This window comes from Lacerta agilis, chromosome 1 (genome assembly GCF_009819535.1).
Source record: "Lacerta agilis isolate rLacAgi1 chromosome 1, rLacAgi1.pri, whole genome shotgun sequence".
In the NCBI taxonomy this organism is placed as follows: domain Eukaryota; kingdom Metazoa; phylum Chordata; class Lepidosauria; order Squamata; family Lacertidae; genus Lacerta; species Lacerta agilis.
The window spans coordinates 47,757,687-47,785,112 of record NC_046312.1 but is presented as its reverse complement, the minus strand read 5'-3'; the positions used below and the strand labels follow the sequence as shown (position 1 = coordinate 47,785,112).

At 41.4% G+C, this 27,426-nt stretch overlaps 1 protein-coding gene across 3 annotated transcripts; it reads right to left on the bottom strand.

Annotated features, from left to right (window-relative positions):
* Positions 1 to 304: 304 nt before the first annotated feature.
* SPI1 (Spi-1 proto-oncogene) lies at positions 305 to 26,150 on the bottom strand. 3 transcript variants are annotated; one of them, XM_033148051.1, is made up of 5 exons: positions 25,785 to 26,150; positions 10,642 to 10,735; positions 6,057 to 6,274; positions 3,002 to 3,155; positions 305 to 1,149 (listed from the first exon to the last, which is right to left on the bottom strand). In XM_033148051.1, the coding sequence occupies exons 1-5, from the start codon at positions 25,827 to 25,829 to the stop codon at positions 833 to 835; spliced, it is 828 nt and encodes a 275-aa protein (XP_033003942.1). In that variant the 5' UTR covers positions 25,830 to 26,150; the 3' UTR covers positions 305 to 832. The 3 variants fall into 3 exon arrangements, with proteins under 3 accessions (XP_033003942.1, XP_033003936.1, XP_033003950.1); XM_033148045.1 differs by having other exon boundaries at positions 6,057 to 6,277; positions 25,785 to 26,149; XM_033148059.1 differs by having other exon boundaries at positions 6,057 to 6,250; positions 25,785 to 26,149.
* Between the last annotated feature and the right edge of the window lie 1,276 nt (positions 26,151 to 27,426).

The following is a 27,426-nucleotide window of genomic DNA, read 5'->3' as shown; positions in this document are numbered from 1 at the left end:
TACTGGGAATCACCTTTCCTCTACAGTTTTTTTTTAAAGGAAAAAAGGGAGAATATGAGAGTTAAACCAACACTTTAACAACCTGAAGGTTGCCACTGATGAATCATATATCAGGAAACTGTAAAATAAAATCCTGAAATCATCATATATATAGTTTTAAGTAAATGAATAATTCCACATTACAATTTAGCCATTTTATACTTGAATGGTTAACAATAAATCTGGGCTGCAGACATGCACCATTACAGATTAATTAATAATAAGTCTGTGTTGTGGATAGATACTCAATGATTGCAAGACTTACTCATGAGCCATTACAGATTAATTCAGGAATATGCCTTTCTTAAACCTGATTTTATTAAATATTTACACGTTATTAATATTTGCACAGTAAGATATTTCCAAGATCTGCAAACTTCTCTCTAGCCATGGAGAACTATAGCAGAGCCTGTATTAATGCTAGTTTTAAGCTGTAAGCTAAGGCAGCGTCTTTGAAGGTGAAATGTGACTTGCCTGTGAAGGACAAAAAAAACTTCGTCAGCTGCAAATTTTAATTACAGCACAATGAAATATTTTCTGAAAACAATATATCTATACATTCCCTTAAAAAAAGAAAATCCCTGCGGTGTCCAACCTGTTGCATTTGGGTTCTGTAGGAATTTCAAAGCTGAAGAAGGGAATTCGTACCAGAAACACTGTTGAAATTTCGCCTCAATGAGATAGAGATGAGGGCTTTGGAAGCATAGTAAAAGATGTGTTTGGCAACCTCTGCTGCTAAGTCCAACTCATGTGTCTTTATTATCTGGCTTTTCATTATTCCGGGGTCTCTCCTTCAAAGACTATAGTGCTTCCTATCCATGCCACTCCTTCCCATCACCTCTCCACTAAACTGATAGGTCAACTTCTTCTTGACCTTCTTGACCTCCCCAGTCTTGCCGTAGTTTCTCAGTGCCCGTGCCATCTTCTGGTAGGTCATTTTCTTGCGGTTGCCTTTCTGAATGCCCCAGCGGTGAGCCAGTGCTTCTTTGTGCTTGGAGGAGAACTGGAAAGTGCCCTTATCCTTATCCACCCACCAGATGCTATCTTTCATATCTCCACTTCGAAGCAGGTCAAGAAGAAACTGGTACAGTCGGATTTTCTTTTTACTGCCTGTAGGAAGAAATAAAGTAAGCAGTGTTTGAAGACTGAAAAGGAGCCAACACTTCACATCTTTTAAAGAAGATTCCTGGGATTTTTCTTCTTCTCATTCCCTCTTCTAGAAAAAAAGGCCACATATTTGTGGCTGCTGCTATCCCCCACCCCTAGCCCAGAACAATGCTAGATTCAGAGCACTGGAAGAGGCTGCAAAATGGTGGCCAAACTGTCATCATAGTTGCTGCTGATTCCACTTGCAGCAGTGCACTGACACAAAAACTTACAAAAAATGAAATGGCACAGTATTACTGCCACTGTTGAATGGGGAGACCCACCCCCTAGAAAAAATTAAAGAAATTCTCTTCATGCTGGGGTAATTCAGTTAAACAATTCCCCCCAATTCCTCTCCTCACAAATGAAGTGGGGAATTTTGAGAGGCAAATTGCACACAGCTCTAGTGAGGACCTTAGAAACTGCTTTATACCAATTTAGACAATTTGTCTAAAATGACTAGTCCTATGGAGGGACTGAACCTGGAATTTTTGCATGTGCAGCAAGGGATGGCAAGGGAGTCGCTCAAGAAAACAGGAGGTTTGCAGTATAGGTGAGTTGGAAGAGGGAAGTATGGCCATTGGCAGGCTAGAGAAGGAAATAAGGACAGAAAGGTAGAATGGGGCAAAATGTTGAATAGGGATGGTAGGGAATTTTGCAATAATCAAACAGGGACACGACCTCTGCAGCAGTTCACTCACCAGGCAAGCCAGTTGTTTTTATTGATACCACACACACACACAAATCTGATGGAATGGACAATGCTGCTTCCTTAAAACCTTGCCATATTGAACAATGATTTCTTAAACTAACGTTACTCTCTTTGTTGCCATTGTTTTGGATGTGCAATTCAGATATGCTGAAGTGTATTTCCCATTGAACTCTATTTTATTAAGGTGACAATGGTAGCCATTAACATTCATTGTTATATTTCTTACCCTGTCTCCCTACTTAAATAGTTCTGCATTGCATCATTGTGTGTGGGAATGTTTGGGCCGCGAGTTAAAGTAATAACATTGAACGGGAGTATTTTTATAAACACATATGCATTCTTTAAGAAATAAATGATTATTCTCTGAGCTTCTCCGAGTAAGTCTCATACGTTGCTGTACAAAAGCTATGACAGTTTCACTGTTGCAAAATGCCAAGGAAAAATCCACCCATCCAGCCTCTGCAATGTTTCATTGGGTGAAGGGAGACGTTACCCCATCTGTGTACTTTGTGTCCTTCCTTTCATCATCATCAATGAACATCCTGTACCAGACTCACACACATGCCATAATCCAAAATATTGGTCAGTTTAAAATGCTGCTTTCTTTGCATTTTGCAGCAATTACCTTGCCATCTTTTCTTCTGCGTGAGGAAGGGAAGTCCATAGAGATTTGTTGCTGCGTTACAATGCCCATCCCCATCAGGGATGTCTTGCTAGTGATCTCTGTCATTTACATGCAGGCAGTGTTTTTAAATCTTTAGATTTGTTTCTCACCCCAAGTAAATAAGGCTTAAAGTAAAACTGCTGGTGGGGGTGGGGTGGGGTGGGGACAGACGGATGGCTGCTTGATGATGGGCAATCAATAGCAGTAGCAGTATTGTAAATAGTGAAAAAATATAGGAATATAATGATATCCATTATGTAAAAGGGGATCAAGAGAATAACAAATAATAACATTATTTTTGCAAATCACCATGCCAGGCTGGGATGCTCCAAATTGGATGAAATGTGAACCACAACAGACCAAGTTAGAGTAATGATAAAGCAAACAAAATATGAACTGGTACACAACAGTGAGCTGCATCCCTAGTGCTGAACACCTACCTGCTTCTCCACTTATAATCCCAGGGCCAGGTTCCCTAACATCCGTCTCCCCATCTGATACTTCCAGTGGTGGACTCTGTCTGTCTAGATCTTCGTCATCAGAACTGCGGTGGTGAGAGGGATACACGCACAAGGTACGAGGCACAAATGTAACCTGTCAGAAGCAAAAAATAAATAAAATAAAATAAATGTATTGGGGATGAAGGAGTGTGTTGGGAATGGAAAATACTCCAAGTAAAGAAAGTGGATGCCGCGGCAAGAGTGACACGGGAAATTAAAGAACTCTCATTCAATCACATTTAAGTTCTTTCTTTTCATTAGCATGCTCAGGCTCCATACAGACAAACACCAAAAAGGGTCTCTTAACACTGTTAACATGCTTTGAGCTCTCTTCTTAGTGTAGATGTGGCCCTTTCTTACAAACATCTCATGAGCAGTTACAGAAATACACCATTTTGATTGGCGTGCCAACTCACAGGTGCATTTACCTGCAAAAAAGGCACAGTAGTGTTCACTGGGGAGAAGAGAGAGAGAGAAAACAGTTTCATTTGTCCATAAAAGCAAATGCCTGATCCTTGTCTTTGGTCGTATGTACAAGAAATATGTCACAAGTGTGTTTGGAATAAAGAGGGACAGAAAGGGCACCTTGAAAGATAAGATAAGTAATGGAACTTTGCCCATGACTTCGGTTGCCCAGTAGGTCAGGCACTGGACATCTGATGTTTTTCTGTTGATGTTATTCCGAAATGCCTCAGTAAAGAATGTGCAATTGTGTTGCTTCAGGGGCACAGCGACAAGCGGTTAATGACTTGGCAAATTGTCTGGAGATGAGTAAGGTTGGAAGGGCTGGGATTGGGTAACTGTGTGTGCACATTTCCTGCCAAATATTCAAGGGTAAAACTACTGACCTTATCCACTGAGTCACACTGAGCACCTTAAATTTAAACAAAACTGCAGCCTTAGAGATGGGGTGTGTGTTTGTGTAGTAGAGAGGCAAGGGAAGTTGAGAGTTTCATGCATTTTTGTAAGTTATTTTAACTAATATATGCATCTATATATCTGCAGATGAAGGGTGTAGTAGTAATAAATAAAATAAAATAAAATAAAATAAAATAAAATAAAATAAATCTCTGCCAAGAGGGAAGACAACATTGTCTGTGAAATTTTGCCCCTTATGTAGCCAGCCTGTCTTTTTCTCTTCTAGCATCATTTACTGAGGTGATAGCAAGTGGAATATTAATTTTCAAGAGATTTCAATTAAAGCTATTGTGGGTTTTGCATCTGGGCTGAGTAGCAGCAAGAAAATGTAACTGTTTCACTGTGCCATGTGAGTACCGTGTTTGTTCTCCCTCATATAGAACTGCAGATCTGATTTCCTATGAAAGCTCTTAGAGGCTATGAATATGCATTCCTTCACCAGCAATGCCAAGTGGGAAGGGGTGCAGATAAACTTAGTGTGATGCCCTAAGTCACAAGAGGATCCAGTGATTGTGGAGTTAAGAAACTCTGTTCTAATTTGTAATATTTACACACAAACACACAGCCTGTTTCTGAGGGCCTACATGTTATTTTACTATATATATATTTAAAATTTATATACAACTTGATTGCAAAAAAGACAACAACCCTCAAAGTGGTTGAAACCTTGAAGTGGTTATGTTATGTTTTATGTTATGTTATGTTATGTTATGTTATGTTATGTTATGTTATGTTATGTTATGTTATGTTATGTTATGTGGGATCCTAGGTAGGTAGGTGCATGGGGGATTTCCTTCAAGACTGCATCGCGCAAGGAAATGATGTTTAACTCTGCCCTGCCTAGATGCTCTTCTTGGGTGCTCATATTATTTATTTATTTATAAGGTTTCTACACCGTTGTTTTTTTTAAAAATCAGTTTCAATTTATGGTCCACAAGTATTAGTGCCTTCCCTTTTTTTGGTGAGTTGGTGTTTTCTGCAATGAAAAGGAAACTCCCATCTCTACAACAGAGTAGCCATAGCAGTTTGGTTACACCCAATAGTGGCCACTGAATCCAGCTGCTCTCGGAGTCACCGTGTAGGCAAAACTAGGGCTTTTTTCTGGGGAGACGCAGGGGTATGCATTCCCCTAAATATTTTGTGAATCTAAGTTTAGCTTCATTGAGGGGCAGTATTTCAATATGAGTAGGAAAATGAGAGTACCCCTAAACATTTTTTTAAGGAAAAAGGCACTGAGCAAAACATTCTACAGTACTTCTCTATGCGGGCCTACTAAGGCTGGATAGGAGGGGAAAGCATGGGTACCCTTCCCTTATATCTGGAGGGGGGGAAGCTTAGCGGTGTGTGGGATTTGGATTAGATAAAAGAAATGTCACGCAACTCCTTCTACCCTGTCATTTCCCCATAAGGAGCCAATGGGTATTTCCCTTCTGGAGCTAATAGCACCTTTGGGGGGGGTGATTATTGTTGGGACAACAGCAAGGAAGAAAGGGATTATTAAAACTTCTATGCCCTAGAGCAGCCATGGCCAAACTTGGCCCTCCAGTTGTTTTGGGACTACAACTCCCATCATCCCTAGCTAACAGGACCAGTGGTCAGGGATGATGGGAATTGTAGTCCCAAAACAGCTGGAGAGCCAAGTTGGCCATGCCTTCCCTAGAGTTTGGGTCTTAATGTCCTCATGCCTACTGTTTCTAGTAAAAAAATAAGAATGCAACTTCAAGTGGTGCATTTAATTTGGCTCTTGAAGTGACAGCTTGTATTTGTGTTGTTGTTAAAGTCAAGGGAAGGCTACAAACTATTGCAGGCAACATCTAGCTCAACCCTCATTTGGTATCTCTGTTCATCTATGTCAGTTTCATGGTTTGATTGAACAGCAACAGTTTCTACTGTGGATCAGATTTTCCATAACTTTTCCTGCCAGGGTCTCTTCTCCCTCATACTGAAACCTGATGTTCAGAAAAGAAAAGAAAAGAAAAGAAAAGAAAAGAAAAGAAAAGAAAAGAAAAGAAAAGAAAAGAAAAGAAAAGCGACAAGGCATTTCTACAGAGGTACATAACTGGGTTTCTGGTTGTACCTGATGGTTGTGGTTGATCCCAAAGTGTGTGGCAGGGATCCCAGGGTCTAGAACATGCATCTGTTCAATCTCCATATGCCGGTACAGCTGCTGCAACTGAGGTGGCTGAACGCTTTGGAGCTCTGCAAAGTGGTTGTCCCCAAAGGTCTCAAACTCTGGGTGCAGGTGGTGGGGGTGATATTCCCAGCAGTGGTCTGATGGACATAAAAACAATTCACCTGCTAAACACAGAAGCATGTCATTCAGTTCTCTGTTTATGAACAGTACCAAGGAGCTAGCTACAAATCATTCAACATGGATCTCGTTTCCAGACAAACATGTGGAATTTGAACTGGATCTTGTTATCTGGGGCAGGATTTAGGTTTCTGCAGATCTCAACAGGTTTGAAACACAAACTCAGAGCAATGAGTCATTTGTGCATGTGCGACTTAACTGTTGGCAGTGAACAACAGCACTGCAATCATCAGCAGGCAGCTGTGAGCTGCTCACCACTTAAAATTCTCCATAGTGCCTTGATAAAATGCCACTCTGGAGCATTGTTGGACATTTAAAAGGCAGTGGGCTCACCATTGCCCTCCACTGGATCAAACCTTGTTTGATGGGCCCAAGCAAGTACAGGGAGCAGCACCACAGGCACTCAGTGCCTGGATCTCAGTTTTGATCCAGCAATTTGGAATGCACTGTCTTGTGTATATGGATGACACTTATCTCTCTTTTTCATTCAGCTCAGGTCGGGTGCTAAATCAGTTCTTGCCCATGGTAATGGACTGGGTGATGGCAAAACCCAAGTCAATGTATAGCTGCCATAGCTGTGTGATCTGTCTGCCTGGTTGGGTAGTGTACAACATATTAGAGGGGGTTTCATGTTTAAGGAAGGAGTTTCATAGTATGGAGCTGCTTGTTTACCCATCTTGGTCCCTAGAGACACAAGAAGGCCCAGAACACCTTCTATTGGCTTAGGGTGGTATGCCAATTATAGACCAATCTAGACCAGGGGTTGTCAACCTGGTCCCTACCACCCACTTCAGGACTCTAGGTGGGCGGTAGGGGGTTCTACACCACAAGTTGAATCCTCCTTCCATTGACCACTGGTGGGCAGTAAGGAAATTTTACCACCAAGAAAGATGTGTTAGTGGGTGGTAGGTATAAAAAGGCTGGCTACCCCTGACCTAGACAGAGCGAGCCTGGCTTCAGTGAGTCATGACTTTGTAGCCTTCTGGTTGGAGTTATTCACTTGAACTGCTTTTGAAAATGGTACAGAAACTTGAGCTGGTACACAATGTGGCTGCAAGCATGCTAACAGATCGGGTGTTAGAAACATGCTATGCCAGTACTTTATTATCTTTGCTGGATCCTGATTCATTTCCAAACCCAACTGAAAGTTCTGGTTCTTTCCCAGCCCTCCTGTCCCGAGATCTTTCCAACTTGAGATGTTAGGGACTGAATCTGGAACTCCCTGCGCATGCAAAAGTGTTTTGCTACTAAGCTATGACACTTACACTCCTACACATTCTTTGCAATTCTCAAATGTTCAGTGGCGGTGGTTGTCTGTTTTCCCTCGCTTCCGGCTCCAGGGGTGCCAACTTGAATAAAATATTGTCGGGGCCCAGATACGCCCTGCCCCACATAATCGATCACATGATGCAGTACACACACACACACACACACACATTTTGAATGGGAATACCCATCAACCCAGCCCCCTCAAATATTTTATTGTGGGGGCTGAAGCCCCTACGGCCCCTAGGAGTTGGCTCCTATGTCCAGCTCTAAAGATGGTGTGGGGGAAGGGCGAAGTTTTTGTTTGTTTGTTCTCCAGTGAAATATCCATATGAGTTGGGTGGCTTTTAAATGCCAGAGTCATTCTGAGAAATGTCATGTGAAATGAAAGAGGATGTGAGAGAATTGTTTGCTGTAGAGACATGGAAAGTGTTTGTCTAATGTAGTGAAAGGTTAAAGGAAGGACAAGACCCACTTCCCCTATCTCTACCTATGGGGTAGAGTGGTGGTATATTTGCTCCCCACTTCAGCTGTGTACACACTGTACATTTGAAGCCCATTCTTCCCCTCAAAGAATTCTGGGCAGTGTAGTTTACCCCTCTGTGAATTAAAATTGTCAGCAACCCTTAACAAACTGCAGTGCCCAGAATTCTTTGAGGGAAACGATGTGTTCTGAATGTGCATTAAAGGTACAGTGTGTCCACAGCAACATAGAAAATCATCCATATGGGAGGACTTTTACATGTTTCTGTCTTTTATTAAATATTAGCTACTAGCTACCCAGAAATCATCCATATTTCACTCTCAATTTCATCAGACTTTAACACAGGATTTTTACAAAACAATCTGAAATCAAAATGTGACTTGTTGTCAGGTATGATCGGCAAAATTCTTTGTGGCCTACCCCTCCCTCTTTCTAGGTGACTGCTACACGTGGGGTGTTTCTGTAACCCACTTCCTTCCTTCTTTGGAACTTCAAACAAAAGTTGGTCAGATTTTCATATTGACAGTAGTAACAAGATTTAACCCAAGAGGAGAGACTGAAGGATACAGAAAGTGGGAAGAGAAAGAACAACAACAAAAGAGAGAAATACAAATTAGCACGGGCCTTTCTCTTTTCTCTTTCTTCGAAGAAGTCTAGTTCCTCTGCGTATATCATAGTTATTTGACAAGAGAACAACTCAGGTGGCTTGTTTCTCCCATGTGTTAATTAGCAGGGTAACTGTTATGGGCAGAGGAGATTGGGGTTGGTGTGTCTGTGTGTAAGTCCCTCAGAAGCTTTGCTAAGTGGCAGAATATAAATCTTGCCTCTTAAAGCAGGGCAAAATATTTCTGAGAATATTTCTCATCAAATGTTTTTCTATACTTTCCATTGGCTGTGCTTGGGGTGTGGGGAGCACTCCAGTGACAAAAATCAGTAGGTTTCATGGTATTTGTTTTTGTCTCAAGCACCTTGGTGTCTTTCAGAAAAATCTGGAATCTGGGCACTCATATTTGTTTATCTGGGTCAGGGTGTGTTTATTTGTTAGTTTGTTTTGCCTAGAACAAAATTATATTACCTTGGATGAAAAAGCACCCTAAATACAAAACTCAGGGCAGGTGTTTTTTTTTTGTCCTACAGAAAGAAAACTGTAAATGACAAGTGACTGAGTCTGACATTTGGGGACATTCTTTACTGCCATGTAGTTGTCCTTTGTCCCCTAAGAGAGTTACTTTATTGTAGGATTCCTTCTGTGCAAATATTAAAATGAAAAGTGTCCCTGAGGCAGGGTGTTATTCCATGCACTTAAGAAGGTTCATATATTCATGCGACTGTACACATCGGTCTTATGGGCTGGCTGGATACAAAGGAGTGGTGGGAGGCACCAGTCGGGGAACCCCCAAGGGAACCCCCAGGGAAAGAAGGCTTAGATCTAGGAGACTGGTTGTGGGACAATGATGAGTGGTTAGAAGGAGAAGACTGGAAGGAGGAGGTGTCAGAAGCTGAAGGGGCAACAGGGTTTAGTGAGCAGGAAGTGTCTGTGGCAGAGAGCAGTCCAGGCTCAGAGGCAGAAGTGGATGAGGGCCAAGAGGCAGCAATGAGGCAGCTGCTGAGGAAGCCAGAAAGTCTCCCCCTCCTGCCTCAACAAGCTCCTTTTCCCCCTTGGTGTCCTAGAACATGCAGAGAAATGAAAAGAGATTGGTTGTACACAGTCGCCGTTTATGACTGCTTGGGGAAAATGCTGGAGAGGAGGAGACTTAGGCAGCTATGGAAGGGCAGGGACCTTCAGTCCTCGCAACTGCCTCATTGGGACAATACCTACTGGGAAGAGTTGCTGTGATAACTAGGCCTGTGCTGTTTTGGCTTCTTTGAATAAAAAGTTAACTTCACTGACACCGGGTGTTTTATTGCTAACCTACGCTTGACTCCTGACAATCAGGATAACAGTGTGCAGATAAACCCATTTTAGTCTGATAGCTAAAGATGAACCAATTAAGGCAGAGATGGGGAACTTGCGTCCCTCCATCCCAGTGCCCATCAACCCTAGCCAGTATGACCAACGGGGTCAAAGATGATGGGAGTTGTAGTCCAGGAACACCTTAATTAAGACATTGCTCTTTTTTGTAGTCACATGCATTATTCCTTAAGCAGGAATGGGGAAACAGTCCATGATTTAGAGCTGTACTCCCTATTGTCTTCTATAAGAGCAGGACCTGTATTATTTCACAAGGCCAAGAAATATTAGACACCACAACCACCATCTGAGTATTAGATACAACAACAATATGTATATATTACATGGTTGGCTATCTAGTTATTTTTGCCAGTTTAGAAATGTGTACTTCGTCGCTGTTTGCTTTTAAGTGGGTTTGAAATGCCTTTTATTTAAAATGCATCTCTGGGTTATTTGTGGGGCATAGGAACTTGTTCATCCCCCCCCCCTCCAGAAAAAATATAGTCTGGTCCACCACGTGCTCTAAGGGATGGTAGACAGGCCCACAGCTGAAAAAGGTAGCTGACCCCTGGACAAGACACATCATTCCTCCTCCAAAAGTCCCAAAACCCATCACTCTAGTCTTCCCAGAGGCCTTACAGCTTACTTACCGCCATGACTATCTGCATCACTGTTCAGATACTGGTAACTGTCATGGGACTGCCTGTAGATGTCTGACTCATAGGATATCAGATCTTCAGAGGGCTGCAAGAGGGAGGAATTGTTAGACATGAGCATTCAAAGACCAACATTATGTCCTCTGCCAGTCAAAAAGGATAGGATTGGGGAAGATCAAAACACTGCAGATATGTATGTCGGCTGCAACAATACATATCAGCATGAATGGTGGAGAAAGTATTGAAGCAGTGTTTGGAAAGCATTAAAACATTATCTCTCCGATGTGGTTAGACCTTTGAATAGTTGAGAGCCTTAGCTGGGGCATATCAGCAATTTTTAGGGATCCAGTGCAAGAGTGGTATTAGTAGGGGGAAATACAGTAGGGGGCAGAATATGTATCATCACCACAATCAGAGGGGTATAACAGTACCAACTATAACACCATTGGGGAGATTACAGAATCCAAGCCAAAATTAAAAAGTAGTTTGGTATTACAGATGCAGGGGGATAATAAGTAAATCAGACTATGGAAGTATATTGGGGGATTGTCCCAGCCCAGTTTTGACAGAGCACCTGTAGATCTCCTTATTCTTATGCCAATAGAACACAACAGCAAAAAAGGTCGTGTATCTTTCACTTCATGGAAACAGGACATTCTTAGAAACAGGATTCAAACTGGCTTTCAACTTTTGGGGAAACATTTTTGAGATGGCAAAGAATCAAAAAGAATGGTTGAATGAAACCGTTTCATTTTCTGCATTTGAAAATTTTATCCTTCAGTCAGTGCATTGCATTTCTCTGAGTATTTTGAAATTTGGTCTTGGTGCTTCTGTGGACAGCTAATTGTCAAAGGATGTGTTTTCTGGGACTTTCTGCCCAGTAAGACACAATTCCCAAACCGTATTTGGTTTTGTAATACGATTTATGTTCGTAACTACCACAAAATTTAAAACAACAGCAGAACCCCAATTATGTTTTAGCTCTTCTGTGATTCTCTTTTCAATGCTCCAATTCTCTTTCCACTTTTAATATTGCAATATCTTGTCCATGCAGAATTGGCATGGACTTTGTTCAGAATTAAACAAAGATTTTGAAATAACCCAACAGTATTACTGTTCAGATGCTTGGCAATGGAAAACCGTTCTTTATTGAGCAATTTTATAAGAGCTGCTAAATTAGTCTAAACTAATAGTTAGAAGCTGAATGCAGAAATGTAGCATTTTTCAATAGTTACAGAAAGGTTTGGAATATTGTGGATATTATGAAACTGATTTCTATATTTACCTGCTACAAGTTTTTTAAGGACATTTTTTACTGATCTGGAAACACTGTAGCTTTCAAATTATAAAAACAAGAATAGCATACAAATGCCCAGATTGGATATACAGCAAAAATCTTCAGTTTATGGCTTTAGCTCTCACCAGAATTAATAATAGATAAATAGATTTGGTATTAAGTATGCAAAGAGTAGCAGTGTATACTATGTGTCTGTATAGCAGTTTGGTTACACCCATGTTAGAGCTCTTTAATGTTGCTGAGGCATTGCTTTTCTGAAATTAAGAGGGAAATTTAAAAGGAGGCCCCGCAATACACTTTGAATGGAGTTTTATTATCCAGCAGTGACTTTCTTCCATGCCCCCAAACCCTCTATTATGTTTGCTCACTTCTAAATTCCATTCAGCCAAAGATCATTGCCTGTCATGTTCACACTAGATGCCTCCTCCTATGAAGCAGAGACAGATTATCCCCCAGGAGCAATAGCATCTCAAGAGGCAGACTGAGGTCCTCACAGTAATGAGAAGTGCTCAGTTGCAAAGAAGGACTCCTTGCAAGTAAAAGGCTAGTCAAGAGTAGGGCCCCCCTCATAAGGAAGGCGTTCTGCAGAAACCTTGGGCTTTAGCTGGGCTCTGAGTTGGGCTCTGTCTTAAAAGCCTCAATACAAGTCTTGGGATTCAGCTACATTGGCAAAGAAAATCGCTTTATATGCGTTGTTTATGCATTCTAACACTGTGACACCAGATGGTGGTGTGGAGTTCCGTTTTTGCTAACCCGATTCATCATACAAAGTTTGCAACATGTTTAACTGAAACACTTCTTTGATGTGTCTCGATCGGACATTTGAGTAAGCTGGAACATTGCATTCCCATCAAACCTGTGCCTTAATCTTGGACACTTAGCTTGGCCTACTGTTTATGGGCCCTTGGTTGAACTACTACCTCTGTGTGACCAGACTGTGAAATGGCTCTTGACTTTGCTTGCACTGCTTCTCTGGACCGCATATACACCTTGCTGTGGATCCTCACCAGTCTGGGTCTGCCCTGAAACAAGACAGTTTCATGCAGGTCCTGCCTGTTTTATAGTTTCCTATTGATTGATGGTTGGTATTGTTTGTGGTTGGGTGGGATTAATGAAGAATAGGGTCTCATTTACTCTTGAATGACCTCTGTTACTTGAAGCAAAGTCATTTCTGTTCTTATGTAGAGGGGAGGTCTTTATAACTGCTTTCCTTGTCATCTTTTTGTGTGTGTTTTAACAGTGTGGTTCTGTTTTCTGTGAGGAGAAACAAAAAGAAAAAACTGAATGGGAAGAAAGCAGTTTTCAAAGCCTCCCCTCTGGGAATGGATTCTGGAGTAATTAGAAGAAGCTATCTGTAAGAAATTCTCTTCAGGAGAAGCAACTGAAAGGTTAGACCTGCAAACAGGAGGTATTAAATTAAAGGCACAGAAGCCCTGAGGTGTATATTTGCCTGCCCACACTGGACAGGCTGGTGCTGCAATTGTTATATGCAGAAGAATAATTGCCACACTTCAGGAAAAAACACAGAAAACATTGGATGGTGATGATTGTATAGGGAAGTTTTTAATGTTGGATGTTTTACTGTGTTTGATGTTTTAATTTGTTGGAAGCCACCTAGAGTGACTGGGGCAACCCAGTTAAAAGGGTGGCATAAAAATAAATAAATGATGATGATGATGATGATGATGATGGCAACATCTAGAAGCCAAGTGAACAAACGCTGAAAAAAGGATGTTTGTGTGGGAGCAATAGACACTCCAAATAAGTTATTAAAAAGCAAAAATTTTAAAAGGAGATACAGTAACATAAAAGGCTCACAAAATGATAGGATATTGCAAACACACACAAAGGGGAACCACAAAATACATCAATGTACTTCCCAGACGCTAACAGGATCCAGTCATTCTGGAACAGCAACTTTGAAGGACTGATGGATATTTGCAGAGGGGCAAAAAACTTTTAGAAAAGAGAGTGGGGGAACATACTTTTTTCCCTACCCCTGCTCTGAAACCTCTCCTGCCTTGGTTTTGGAATGTTTTGGGACTGTTTTGGGTTTGGGACTCAGGTTTAGGACTGTTAGTGTCAGCCCTGAATCTGAGTGTTTGATTTATTTCTATGTAGTGTGGAAGGGGAAGTCCTAGAGGGTGGGAAAAGTGCTCTTTCCTCTTTCTTCCCTCTTGAAACTCCCTGTATTATGTAGGAAGGGGAATTTAATCTCATGGTGTGCATCCTCCAACACTATTGTCAATCAATAAGAAACTATAAGCATTTAGGGGCTCAGGAAGGCCCCTAAATTTTACCACCCTCAGAAGCTGGGGGGGGGGGGTTAGTAGCCCAGGAGGGGGCATTCTCTGTGGTAGCCTCTAAGCTGTAGAATTTGCTCCCCACAGAAATGTGTCTGGCACCCTCCTTTTGTAGTTTTCACCTGAAGAAAACACACCTTTTCGCCCTGGCCTTAGACCACCTGACAAAGGCATGCAAATGGGGGCATGCTGGGTGTGCCCAGGCACACCCTAAAGTTAAAAAAAACCTAACAACTGGTACTCATGGTGAGGAGGACACAGTATGGAGTGGCAACCCAGCTCCTTCACCTAGCATGACTCACAGTGATGAAGACACAGGCAGAACAGAAGACTGGAATGGATCTGCTTCTTCTGCTGCCCCTGGAAGTGGCCAGAGATAGACATAGCTGTCAACCTTTCCCTTTTCTTGCAAGGAATCCTATTTGGAATAAGGGAATTTCCCTTTAAAGGGGGGGAAAGTTGACAGCTATGCGACAGGCAGCAGCTGGAGATTCATTCCAGCCTTTTTGTTCTGCCTTTGTCTACATCTGTCTGATGGCCCTGTCTCCATCTGAGCTTTGCTTGCCACTGTTTGTGGGTGAGGGGCTGCTTTTGTCAGTTAGTTACAATGATGTGATAGAGGAATTTAAATCCACAACACCTAGTGAATGATGTCTCATTCTCTAGAACATCCATGCTGACACATCCTTACAAAAGGCCACTCGGGACTTTCTGGAAAGCAAGGCCTCCATGAGGTTGTCCCAGAATAAGTTTGGCCTGATTCATTGCCGTGGACATGCCTTAGATCTGGTGTTTACCTCTGCGGATGTGGGTGATCTAACACTAAGTTCCAGCATAACAAAGAAGTACCATGGTCAGATCATTTCCAGGTGCAACTAGACTTTTCCACGACCTTTCCCCTCTGCAGGGAGGTGGGACTGATCCACATGGTCCGCCGCCACACAATAAAAGGGACAAGTAGAGGTGTTCCAAGTTGCTTGACTGCAATTCCTTTCACCCCAGCCAGCATGCTCAAGCACTGGCATTGACATGGCTTTCCTAGACTTTGTCTACAATATGCTTCTAAGAACCTGTTCAGTATAGAAAGATCAGCTGGGCTTCCTAAGTATGCAGTAGTTGTGAAGAAGCCATTCTGCACATGGAGTAAGCAGCTCGTGCCTTGAAACTATAAGCTTCCAATTGACTTGTGTCTGGTATTTTTCAGAAGAGCCCTCTGGGGTATCACAAAAGTGGATCTCATTAGCACTCTCTGTGTAATTTCAGTGTGATATACGAGTCTAAGATTTTTAAATGATATATGGTCTTAGAACCAAAACAGAAACTTCATTTACAGCCTTCCAGTCCAAAGTAACTTATGTAATTCTAGGAGAAAGGAGTTGTTTAAAGGCCCTGAGCACTTTTCTGCAGTTTTGAAGTGGAATTTTTATTCACAGCTCCGTGGCTCAATCAGACTGCAGTGACAGGCACTAAAGTGGGCATGTACAAATCATGAGCAAACAAGAGGAATAGAGGCCACCAGTCCATGCACAGCACCCAACAGGGAGCTCAAGAAACCACCTGTGCATTCTGCCTGACTAAGACTGTGTAAGCAGGAAGGTTGCTTAACACCTGGTGGACCACAGTACATTGCAGTATTTGGCTTGGTGAGTCACATGTTTTTGCAGGTGTGGGTCAGCAGCACGCACTTCTTTTGTGCAAGAAGAGGCACCTTCAGCCTAAGAATGTGACACTAGACCCATGCAAATCAATGCTAAGAACGTGCTACTTATTACTGAAGTTAGACAGCAGATGCAATGGCAATCAAGTAGGCACAACTGGAGAAGGTGGGTGATAAAAAGTCCACCCTGGAAACTCTCCTGCAAGCCACCGCTTAGGTTTTTTCCATTCAACATTTGTGTTTACAATGCCAAGAAAAGAAAAGCCTATGTGCGTTTCAAAGAACTGTAAGTCAGAAAGGGATCTGAAAGTTGCCTGCTGTTTCCTTTCTCTGGTCTTGTGGCCAGTCTTTGTGGACTATGGGCTCATCCAGATGGAGGCTTCTCACGCCTTCACTAGGAGCTCAGGAAATGCACTGGGGGAAAGTCTGTTTTCTCATTGGGCAACCTTGTAACAAGCTGAGGAAACAAACCCCAAAGAAAGCACAAGGCCGTGCTGACAGTACCATATATGTGCCAGCTGGTGGACAGGCAGGAACCAGCAGGAGTTCACACACCCTGAACATCTAGACTCCTGGAAAATGATACCTCTGAAACCATTGGTGGGTGGGCAGCCTTTGGGTGACACTTTTATGTATATTACACTACATTCAAAACTTCCTGTACCTTATGGAGACTTTGGCTCCAGTTACCAGGCTGGGGAAGAGTCGGCAACACTCCATAAGAGAGGCACACTGGAGTGCAACCTGGGCTCTGTGGCATTCTCACAATATATAGAAAATTGGCCTATACCAAATTGGGTCATTGGTTCTTCTCCTCTTAACTGGAGGCAGCTATCCCAGTCTTCAGGCAACAGTCTTTCACAGAACTACCTGGAATTGGCAGGGGTGGAATTTGCATACAAATCACGATCAGAGCCCCTCAGCTATGGCTCTTCCCCCCAAAGTGCCACAACATTTCCTATGCTTACACATTGGGATAGAATATAGTCCTGCCGCAACTTCCAAGAGGCATGTTTGACTACTGTTAGAAAACAGGATTCTTGGCTAAATGGGACCTTTGGTCTGATCCAGCAGGGTTTTTGCATACATAAAAGCACATGAGCTTCCATCCCAACGCAAGTGCAGTTTTGGAAGATCAGTTTTCATCTGAATAACAAGAGGGCAGGGAAAGATGAAACATTCCCTCCACATATGCTGCAGTTTCTGCCTGGCTCCTGCCAAGGGCTATTTGCATTTTTAAAAAATATGCGTATTAAACACAAATGTGTATTTATTGTATATTTGGTCCTTGCAAATCAACAGCCATCTCCTACCATAAACTAAATCTCAGTTCTTATTCAAATCACAAGAAAGTATATATCTAGAAGGCATCCTATTGTGATACTAATTTTGTTTTAAAGTCCGTGTGGTTTTACTTTCTTTAATGCAAAAAAAGAGAAAAGAAATGTGTGTTGTGTTTCTTTGCTTTGAACTGTTGCACCAACTGTGCTTCCTGCATTCTACCCCAGATTCTTTGCTTATGTCCTATATTTCTAGTCTTGGTGGGGTCTGCTTGTATTCCCCCCCCATAAAGTACGTTATGGTGACAAACAGTAAAGTAAATCATATGGCCATGTTGTCATTAAGAAGCAGAGTTAAGGTGCAACACTTAACCATCTTGTAGGTTTCTTTCATCGTAAGCCTCATTAACAGCACAAACAGCCATTTTGGCAAGGAAACAAACTGGAATGCAAATGACTCTGTAAAAAGTTCATACTGGAACCCCATGACAGTGCAAACTGGGAGGTTATTCAGTGAGAACATCCTAGCTGTTGCTGAAGGAGCCTTTTAAGTTAATACACCAGATTATAGAACTACAAGAATACAAGACTGTAGACACAGCTGCCATGATGGATGGCTTTAAAAGATTATTGGACACATTTATGGAGGAAAAGGCTCTCAATGGCTGCTAATCATGATGACTACATTATGCAGTGGCATGTGAGGGAGGCAGAGCCACTACTGCTCTGACCCCCTTCTCATGCCATTGCTGGCTATAATACTTCCCAGAATCAGAGACATCATCTCTCTGAATACCTTTGCTGGGGAACATGAATGAAAGAGTGAAGTTGCCCTCATGTCCTGGTAAACTTCTGGTTGACTATTGCAAGAATGCTGGACTAGATAGGCCTTTGGTCTGATCCAGAAGGTCTCTTCCTGGGCTCCTATTTTCTTATGTACAAATGGAGTTATTATTTTGATGTCAATCCTGTTTTCAGGATCTCCAAGCCCCTCCCCAAAGAATTAGCTCTATTGCATGCTGCATAAATCTCCTGGATTCATATCAGTGCATAAATCATTGTGTGGCAATGTCCCTCCCCTACCTGTGGAAATAATGACACAGACACATCATGTAAATTTTAATGGGCATAAAGGCCACAACTTGATTGGTTATGGATGTTGAGCGGTATTGGCTTAGGCATTGGACCCTATCAGCTATATCCGACCCCAACCCATGTGTTGGAAGTCAGGGAAGGGTTAACCACCAGTAAGGAACCCCAGTGATGTACATTGACCGGAACTCCCCCTGTGATCACCGTTAGGGGCGTGCCTTAGGCCCTCAGCTCCCCAGGCTTTGGACAGGGCCACGGCCCCGGAGTCCTTTACCGGAATACCCTTCAATTGAGGGGCAGTTGATGACACTACTTCCCCTCCAATGCCTAATTGCCAAACCAAGAGTTGTGACGATTGCTACAAAGTAGGTGAAAAAAAAACACCCTTGGCTAGTCCAAGTGGGAAAAAGTCCTACCAGGCCCCTTGGCCAACCAAGGCAACCAACCGAAGTCCATAGCAAGGTCGAAGCTAAATCTAAAAAAGGGGGTTGGTGGGCGGGTGAACCTACGCAGCTGGGAAAGCGGGACAAAGAGGGCGAGTTTCCCGCCCGTCTCTAGCTTAAAGGGACTAGGACATGCCCCCAGGCCGCCCGGATTGGTCAGCCTGCGGGAGGTGTGTGTGTAGGGGGGGATTTTGCCAATTGCGCAGGGGCTGAACTCAGCCCCTACGCGCGTGGTCGGGTCATGACACCTGGAGATCCACCTCCGTTCAATGCGGAAGTGGTGTTATAGTACAGGTTCACTTTATTTTTGGGCATTAGTTGTTCTACCACTATTCTAAGTTGGTAGTCCTTAAACCATCAGACAGGAATCCCATATTACGTTGTCCAGGGGTGAAACTAGGCTTTATTTTACCTGGGTCAAATACCCATTTTGGTACACATACCCATGCAGATTTGCTTACACAGGCTGGGAGCCTCAATGGTGCCCCTCTGGAGACTTCACCCGGAGCAAAAACAAAAAACAAAAAAACCCTGCTAGGGCCCCCCCAGCTATGACAATGTCTTGTGACTGTAGTTTGTCACACAAGCATTTGTCTGCAGGTCAGATCTTATGCCTTGAGAGAAACTGAGAGAGATTTTTTTAGGGCACAATCTGAACATTAGTCAAGATCATAACTATGGGAGACAGTGAGTGGCTACAATATATGACTTATGCAACATCTGATACAGCTGGGGAGAAAATTGATTCTGTTCACATCTAAAGGCGAACCTACCAATTTTTAAAATATAATAATATGCAAACCGAACCACAGCTACCATTCAAATTTCACATGTCTTCAGATTTTTGTAATGAGGTTCTCCAGGAAATGAATCTGAACTAATAAGTGTATATACCATGATAAGGTGTGCATAAAATGCATATATTAGTGAAAGAAGAATACAAAATGCATTATATTAGGAGAAATTGCTTGCACAAATTTGTATATTAGTCAAAACTGCATACAAAAATAGGTTTATTGGGAGAAATTTGCGCTAAGATTTGCTGATGAATTTTTATGAAGAATTTAAAATTACACATTGTTGCAGAAATGTTGAGAACTGAATCAAAAACTGAAAAATGAGAAACTTTGAGAGCTGAACCTGAGAGATTTGTCCATCCCCAGATACAGCCAATTCAAATTCCTCCATAAATGCACCATATTTAAATCTTGTTATTTTAAATTATGATATGAATTTTCTCTGGCAGATGATTCAGAAATACCCAACATGACTCCCCGTGATGCACAGCTGAGGCTGGTTTAACGGACAGACCTAACCTCATTTCCTTGGAAAGAATTACAAAATAACTGTATGGTTTTTAGAAAGGATTAGAAGATCATATTAAATGTTCCTTTCCGGAGCATATCAACCTCCCTGACTTCTGGATATTATTTATTTATTATGCACATCTCTCATCATTCATCCTGGATTTCTTTCTTCCCTGCTAAGTCTTACATTTTGTGCTCTGTGATATTGGCTGCATGAGCAGCACTTCCAAACATCTCTTCAGGGAAAGGTAGGATTCAGTGCTGAAGCACGTAGCCAAAAACATTAATTTGATTTCATTTGCATGATATGTACAAAATCATCTTCCCAAGAAGTTGCCAAAGGGCAATGTGCAACCAACCATTAACCTCTGCAATAAAAACAATACATAAAATAAAAATAAATAAAAATAAAAAACAAACTGAAGCAAAAAAAAAAGTATAAGTAACATTTAAATAGCAGCAGAACAAGGGGAGCAACTTCTGCTTGGTGTTTTTTTTTAAAAGCCCCAGTGAACAGATAAGTTATTAACCAAACAGTGAAAGGCAAATGAGAAGACAGATGAGGAGAAGCCTGGGGAGCTTTGCTGGCAATACTGGTTTTTTTTAACACTGAGCCACTACTCTGGTTTGTGACCCAGCCACAGTCTGACCAAGGCATTTTGGTGCCTGACAGGGGAAAGCCAAATGTCACATACAATGGTATTAAAATATAGTAATACATAAGCTTAAATAATTAGGAGGATGTACCAGCCCAGCATCTCCAAGGTAGGGCTGGGCAAGACTCCTTCCTGAAATCCTGGAGGTGCTTTCAGTCAGTGTAGCCAATAGTGAGCTAGGTGGACCAGTGGACTCACTCAGTACAAGGCGGAGGCTTCCTATGTTCCTATTGACTAGTCACTGCTACTTAATGGTACCTCAAAATGTGTGGCTTGTGGCCAGTCACCTTACTTACTTAGCCTGGCCCTAATCATTGACAGGTGGGTTGGCAAAGGACCCTCGTAAGGCCTAATAACAAATAGATGGGCTGTCCTGGGGAATTGAAGATATTCATGTCCTAATAATGTCCACCTAAACATTAGGAAGAACTTCCTGACAGTGAGAGCTGTTCGGCAGTGGAATTTGCTACCAAGGAGTGTGGTGGAGTCTCCTTCTTTGGAGGTCTTTAAGCAGAGGCTTGACAGCCATCTGTCAGGAATGCTTTGATGGTATTTCCTGCTTGGCAGGGGGTTGGACTGGATGGCCCTTGTGGTCTCTTCCAACTCTATGATTCTATGATTCTAATAAAAGTGGGAGCTTGGGGAATATCCCTGGAAAAGGCAGGACCCCACCCCAGAAGACTCCTGTCAACCATATTATCTACGCTACTTCAACAAGGGTATCTGTCAGCCATGTCAGCCACCTGGCAGTGGAATACGCAGAACCACTCTTGCCCTCATATACCATGGGGTTGCTTTACACTAGGGCTGTATGATTAACCTTGCATTTCTATGGCAGAAGGCTTGGAGCTTGTCGTTTTATTGGGGCTGCAACAATTTGGAGAGGCAGGGTTTGCACCTATGCGATATTGGCGACTGGGGTGGCCAGGTGATAAAAAGGACAGAGGTCCTGCACTTTTAATAGTTGTGTAAAAGATGGGATTTCAGCAGGTGTAGCTTGTCATTAAATTGTTAAAGGTGCAAGAGTCAAATGCCAACATCCCCCCCCCCCCGAGAAGCCTCCTGTCTTTTTCTGTAGTACTTTACATCAAAAAAGATACCCTAGGGATTGTGGAGAACATTTTATTGGCCTTCCTTTGCCCTCACTCTCTTATGCATCCCTTATTTAAAGACTGAAACGGTTATAAAAGAAAAAAGAAAAAGACTTTTGTTCCCTCAACTAGCATCAAAACAGGAGTTTCATAGCAAAATCAGAAACAAGGTCTATAGCTTGCTTTTTCAGATGCTTTGTTTTATTTGTTGGTTACATTTGTTTCCCACCTTTTGGCCAAAGTGGCGCTACATGGAAATTGGTTGTCCACGTCCCATTTCCAGTGATAAATCTGTGAACAGGTTTCAACAAATATTTAGGGTTCTAAAAATGTATATGCCCAGGAGGAGTTATGCAAACTGGCAATTCTCTCATAACATTTCTACAGGTATGTGCACATAGAACCATTTAAACGCCCCTATGACGACAACAACAAAATACATTTAAAGAAGTATACAGAAACATGCTTCATTTTTAGAGGGAGCTAAAAGATTGTAATGGCACATCATGGAACCTGTCTTTGCAGCCATACAGCTCCCTCAGTCTAAGTGTACGCATTTTCACTCAGAAGTAAGTTACAGTGACTTCAGTGGAACTTACTTTCCAGCAGGGTTAAACCTACCAAGGATCAAAGTTGGGCAGCTACCTTTTCGATATCATGAAAGGATAGCAATTTTTAAGATTTCAGACATGTTCATTTTTATTACCAGGGAAAGGTGCTTGTGGAATTCTCTGCCTCAGATGAAAAATAAATTGGCCACCCATAGTGAAATATACTGTGGGGAAAGTGGGTCAAGAAGCTTTTTCTCCCTTTCTCACAACACTAGAAGTCATGAACATCCAATGATGCTGAATGTAGGATGGTCCATGACAGATAAAATAAAGCTCTTCTTCACACAGCATGCAATTACTATGGAACTTGCTCCCCAAGACGGCAGTAATGGCCACCATTTTGGATGGCTTAAAAAAAGATTATAAAAATTCATGCAGTGTAACCTTGGGTTACAAACACTTCGGGTTACAGACCCCACTAACCCGGAAGTAGTACCTCAGGTTAAGAATTTTACCTCAGGATGAGAACAGAAATCGCGCAGCAGCAGCGCGGCAGGCCCCATTAGCTAAAGTGGTACCTCAGGTTAAGAACTGTTTCAGGTTAAGAACGGACCTCCGGAATGAATTAAGTTTGTAACCAGAGGTACCACTGTATAAGGGGATCAATGCCTATGCTTGACCTCCACTGTCAGAGGCATTATGCCTCTGAAGACCAGTTGCTGGGAATCGCAGGTGAGCCGAGTGCTGTTTCCACTGTGAGAACATGATGCTGGACTGGATGGGCCATTGGCCTGATCCAGCAGGTTTGTTTTATGTTCTTAACTTTCTGTATTATTAACTTCTTTGACTTGAGGGAGAGTGTAATTTGCTGTCCTGCCTCTAGTGGTGATATGTTTTGAGCTGGCCCTGTTTTCTGGTAAGTGTCTATAGGGTTGCAACTTTAGTAACACTTAACTGGAAAGAGTTATATCATATACCCCCATGACTGCTTCTGGTTGCATCCTGTTAAACAGGATATTGCCTTATCCTACGTGGACACAAACACACAAACAAGAATTTGCAACCCCAACCTAGGGTAAATACATGCAAGGCTACAAGATGTTGGGGATTATGAATTATAGATAACTTCTCATCAGAATATAACTCCAATCATCTTTAAATCAGGAAAATCCCAATATGCAATTGTCATTCCACGGGAAGCTGTCACAATTGGCACTCGTGACTATCCACAATTTGGCATTTTTAAACTGAGTAAGCATTATTTAATTTTTCAGCATTCTGTAACTTTTTAGCAAGGAATGGCTTGAACTTTTTAAAATTATTATTTATCAAATTTATATCAAACACGTCCTTTCAAAGGAGGAGTCCAGGGCGGGACATTTGCCCATGAGATCTCTACGTTGACTAGAATGTACATTTTATTTTCAAACGTCATGCTACATATTTTGTGTACTATTCATAAATTGCACATGCCACATTACAAAGCAGTTACTGCAACCTGATCCACTGAATAGAATAGAGCCCAATCCCAAATAAGTGTACATACAATTGCAGTCCAAGCATCCTTTGTGAAAATACTCAAAGGCCACTTCCAAACTACCACTATTTTGTGGGTATGATTAAATCAGATGCCGCACAAATATGGTGCATGTAGTGCTTTTTTAAAAACCCAAACCAAAAACAAACATGAACTTTTGTGATGAGAAAAGTGATAGGAAAGTGCACTGGAAAGAGTGGGATAACTGCAGTGCACAAGCAAGTCTTAATGAATGCTCAATGAACAGCAAAGTTAAATAAACAACTACAGTGGTGCGGTATAACTTCAACGCAAAATTTGTCCAAACAAATCAGGGTGAATGCTCGATAAAAAAGTTGCCAGGAAGAGACTAAAGATAGAAGACCAAGTAGGCAAGTAAACCAGCAACACAGAGTATTAGGTATATGTTTTGTTGGCACTCGGTATTCCCGGAGTATTCCCATCCTGGCAAATAGTGCAATGAGATATATTAACTTGTAGAATCTTCTGCGATAAAAGTAATTTACAGTGCAAACCTACACATGGTTATTCAGAAGTTAAGCCCACTTAGTTTAGTGAGGCTTCCTTCTAAGTGTGCAAAAATTGTAGCCTGAGATAATACAAAGTAGTTAATATTGACTTTTTAAGGGGTGGTTTTGCAAATGCATTTAACTATATGCCAAATGATTTAGTATTCTACATAGTCTAACTACTTTACAGTGGTGATGTTGATGTTGATGAAGATACATCCAGAATTATTTAGTATTCTACTTACTTTCACTGCATCCTAAATTGCAACTGAAAACATGGTCGAGGTTCTTCTGCAGTGCCTGTCCTACTCAACCACACAGCCATACGTCAAGCGATAAGAAAAAAAATCAAATTTGCTTATCTTGTTTTTCCTAATACTCCTACACAGTTAAGCAAGACTCATTGGCACCTTTGAAATTAAATATGCATTTGTTTAAATTCTACAAACCTAAATATTTTCACAAGGAAGTCCCACTTGATCAAGAAAGACGTATTTCTGAGAAAACATGTTTAGCAATGGGTCGTATTTCAATGGACTTCCGGCCTGCCAGTTTTCCAAGCACGGATGAAAACTACTCCAAATATGTAAGACAGCATTTGTGTGCTTAGAAAACTATAAATGACAACCAAATTAATTATTAATTTGATACTAATTAACATAAAAAATAAAAATAAAAAAGACCAAGAATATTGGAACAAGTATATAGTAAAATATTAATAAATGCTTCAGTCTACAGGAGGGGAAAGAGAGAGAATAGTTTTTATCCCCTGAACATTCCATCTGATCAACCTCTTTTCCTCCCCTTTGTCCCATTTAAGATGGAGGAGTTGGGAAAACCAGATGAGCTCAACAGATTTTGCTTCTGTTTAATGTAACAGCTAAGAGTTCTAAACAAAGACATGAAATTCCTCTGAAATATCCAGATGACAAGAAAATACAGTCCCTAAAAAGAGAGGACAATCCTAAAATGCATAGAACATAACTCTCTTTCCGTGGTCTTTGTATTTCGTTTTCTCCCTTGTCGCCTAAAACCATGTACAGTAGTATGAACACCAAAACCTATATTTAGCTATAGATTACAATATACCTACAGTGTCGCACAAAACCAAACATTCAACCACAAAGCCAAGTTTTTTTCCTAGATGTCTGCTGGCTTATTATACCCATAACATAATATGGGGTCATATCAGTGAAAGGCAGAAGAGATAAAAGAAGCAGAGGGGAAATGCTAACTTCCCATCCATTCATAAAATAACAAGTCACTAATTTTATACACCCACAAGCCAGCAGAAAACTTTCTAGCATTATAAACAACAAAAGAATGGCATTTTTTCAACAACAAATCATATTTTGTTTTGCAGTCTGTTGGCAAAGCCAAAGACACAAAACTGGAATTAATGCCATATACTCACAGGGGAAATGAGGGAAAATCCTTCCATCTTGCAAGTTTGCAACATTCAGTCAACTTCTTTGTGAACTAATTTTCTAATTTCAGTTATCCAGCTTTGTAAAAAGACATCAAACAAAATAAAAATAAATAAAAATTAAAACATCGATCCTGTTTTTTTAAAATTAAAGCAGAATTCCTTGAAGGCCCTTTGCAGTGATTGACCTCAGGACAGGAAGGACCCTAATTAGTTTTCATACTTTCCCTCAAAAGGTCTGGAGGTGAGTTCTTCCCTTCGACGTATCTGAAGTTCCTGATTTCACTACATATCTGTTGGATGGAGATAGCCCTTGAGCTGTTGTAGCCCAGTGTGACATCAGAACAAAACCCGGCCTTTCAACCAGTTTGCATAAATTACATTTAAGGAGTTGTGGTGTTGTTAACAGGAAGTCTGTCGCCAGCCTGATCGGGTACTTGCTTCATAACCAACAGCAAACATTATTGCCCAGTCCAGACAAGAACTAGCAACTTGGTACAGATAGATAACATTTCTAGATGAAACCATGATGAGTTTATGTTGTGATATTTGCACTTCTCTCCAGAATAATCAAGTTAGGCAGGCTGTCATTTGTGACAACTGTCTATAGGACGCGTTCAGGAACATGAACCCGTTTCTGTGATTCTGTTCTGCCAGGGTGATACAAGACAGAAAATGTGGTCTAAAATTGTGCAAGAATTTAGAAAGAAACTTGGTGAAGGGGTAATTAACATTTATCATACTGTGTATTAAGCCCTGGAAAGAGGTCTTGGGTCTGTGAGGCCCTGTTAGGAACCATTTGAATAATATTATTGAATATTTATTGATTAAATTTATATGGCCACCCACCAATAAATATTCCTTGGGGAGCTAACAAACAATGGTGAGGGAAACTTGCATAATTGTAATGGACAGCCATGAAGAGTGAGACCTTATCTATTTACACTGTGAGTATATATTGAATTATGTCACCTCAACTATCATGGTTTCCCTCCCCACACTATCCCCCCAAAAGGGGGGGGGGCAGCTTGGGATACTGAAATCTGTTAAAAATCTTAACTCTCCTCAGTGCTTTTTTTATTTAAAAATTGTTTGGGGTACTCTCATTTTGACTCAAGAAAATCACCATTTTATATTTCAAATCGGGAAAAATAAATACAGTAAATATACAAAAGTACAAAGATTCACAAAATGTTTAGGGGGTATGTGTACCCCTGCGACCTCCCCCCAGAAAAATAAACTGGTTCTCCTTCACAGAACTACAATTCCCAGGCTCCCATAATTCCATGGGAAGTGAGAATTACTGTTAAACCAATTTAAATTAGTAATGCCTTTACATATGCAAACTTTTGAGGAGACCTTGAGATCTTTTGTGTTCCTTCATCAGATAATGCATTATATATATATATATATATATTGGGGGGGGGACATTGCTCCTATATGCCTTTATCTCCTTCCTGCACTGAAAATTATCCCTTTTAGGATTCCAACTTCAACATACAAAACCTGTTAGTAACTATGAGTAAGTGAGAGAAACTGACTCCTAGTGTTTCTGGCTGAGATTCTTCAGTATATTCCAGTATGTTCATCAAATTCCTACTCTCTGTATCTTGAATAATGTAACTAAGTG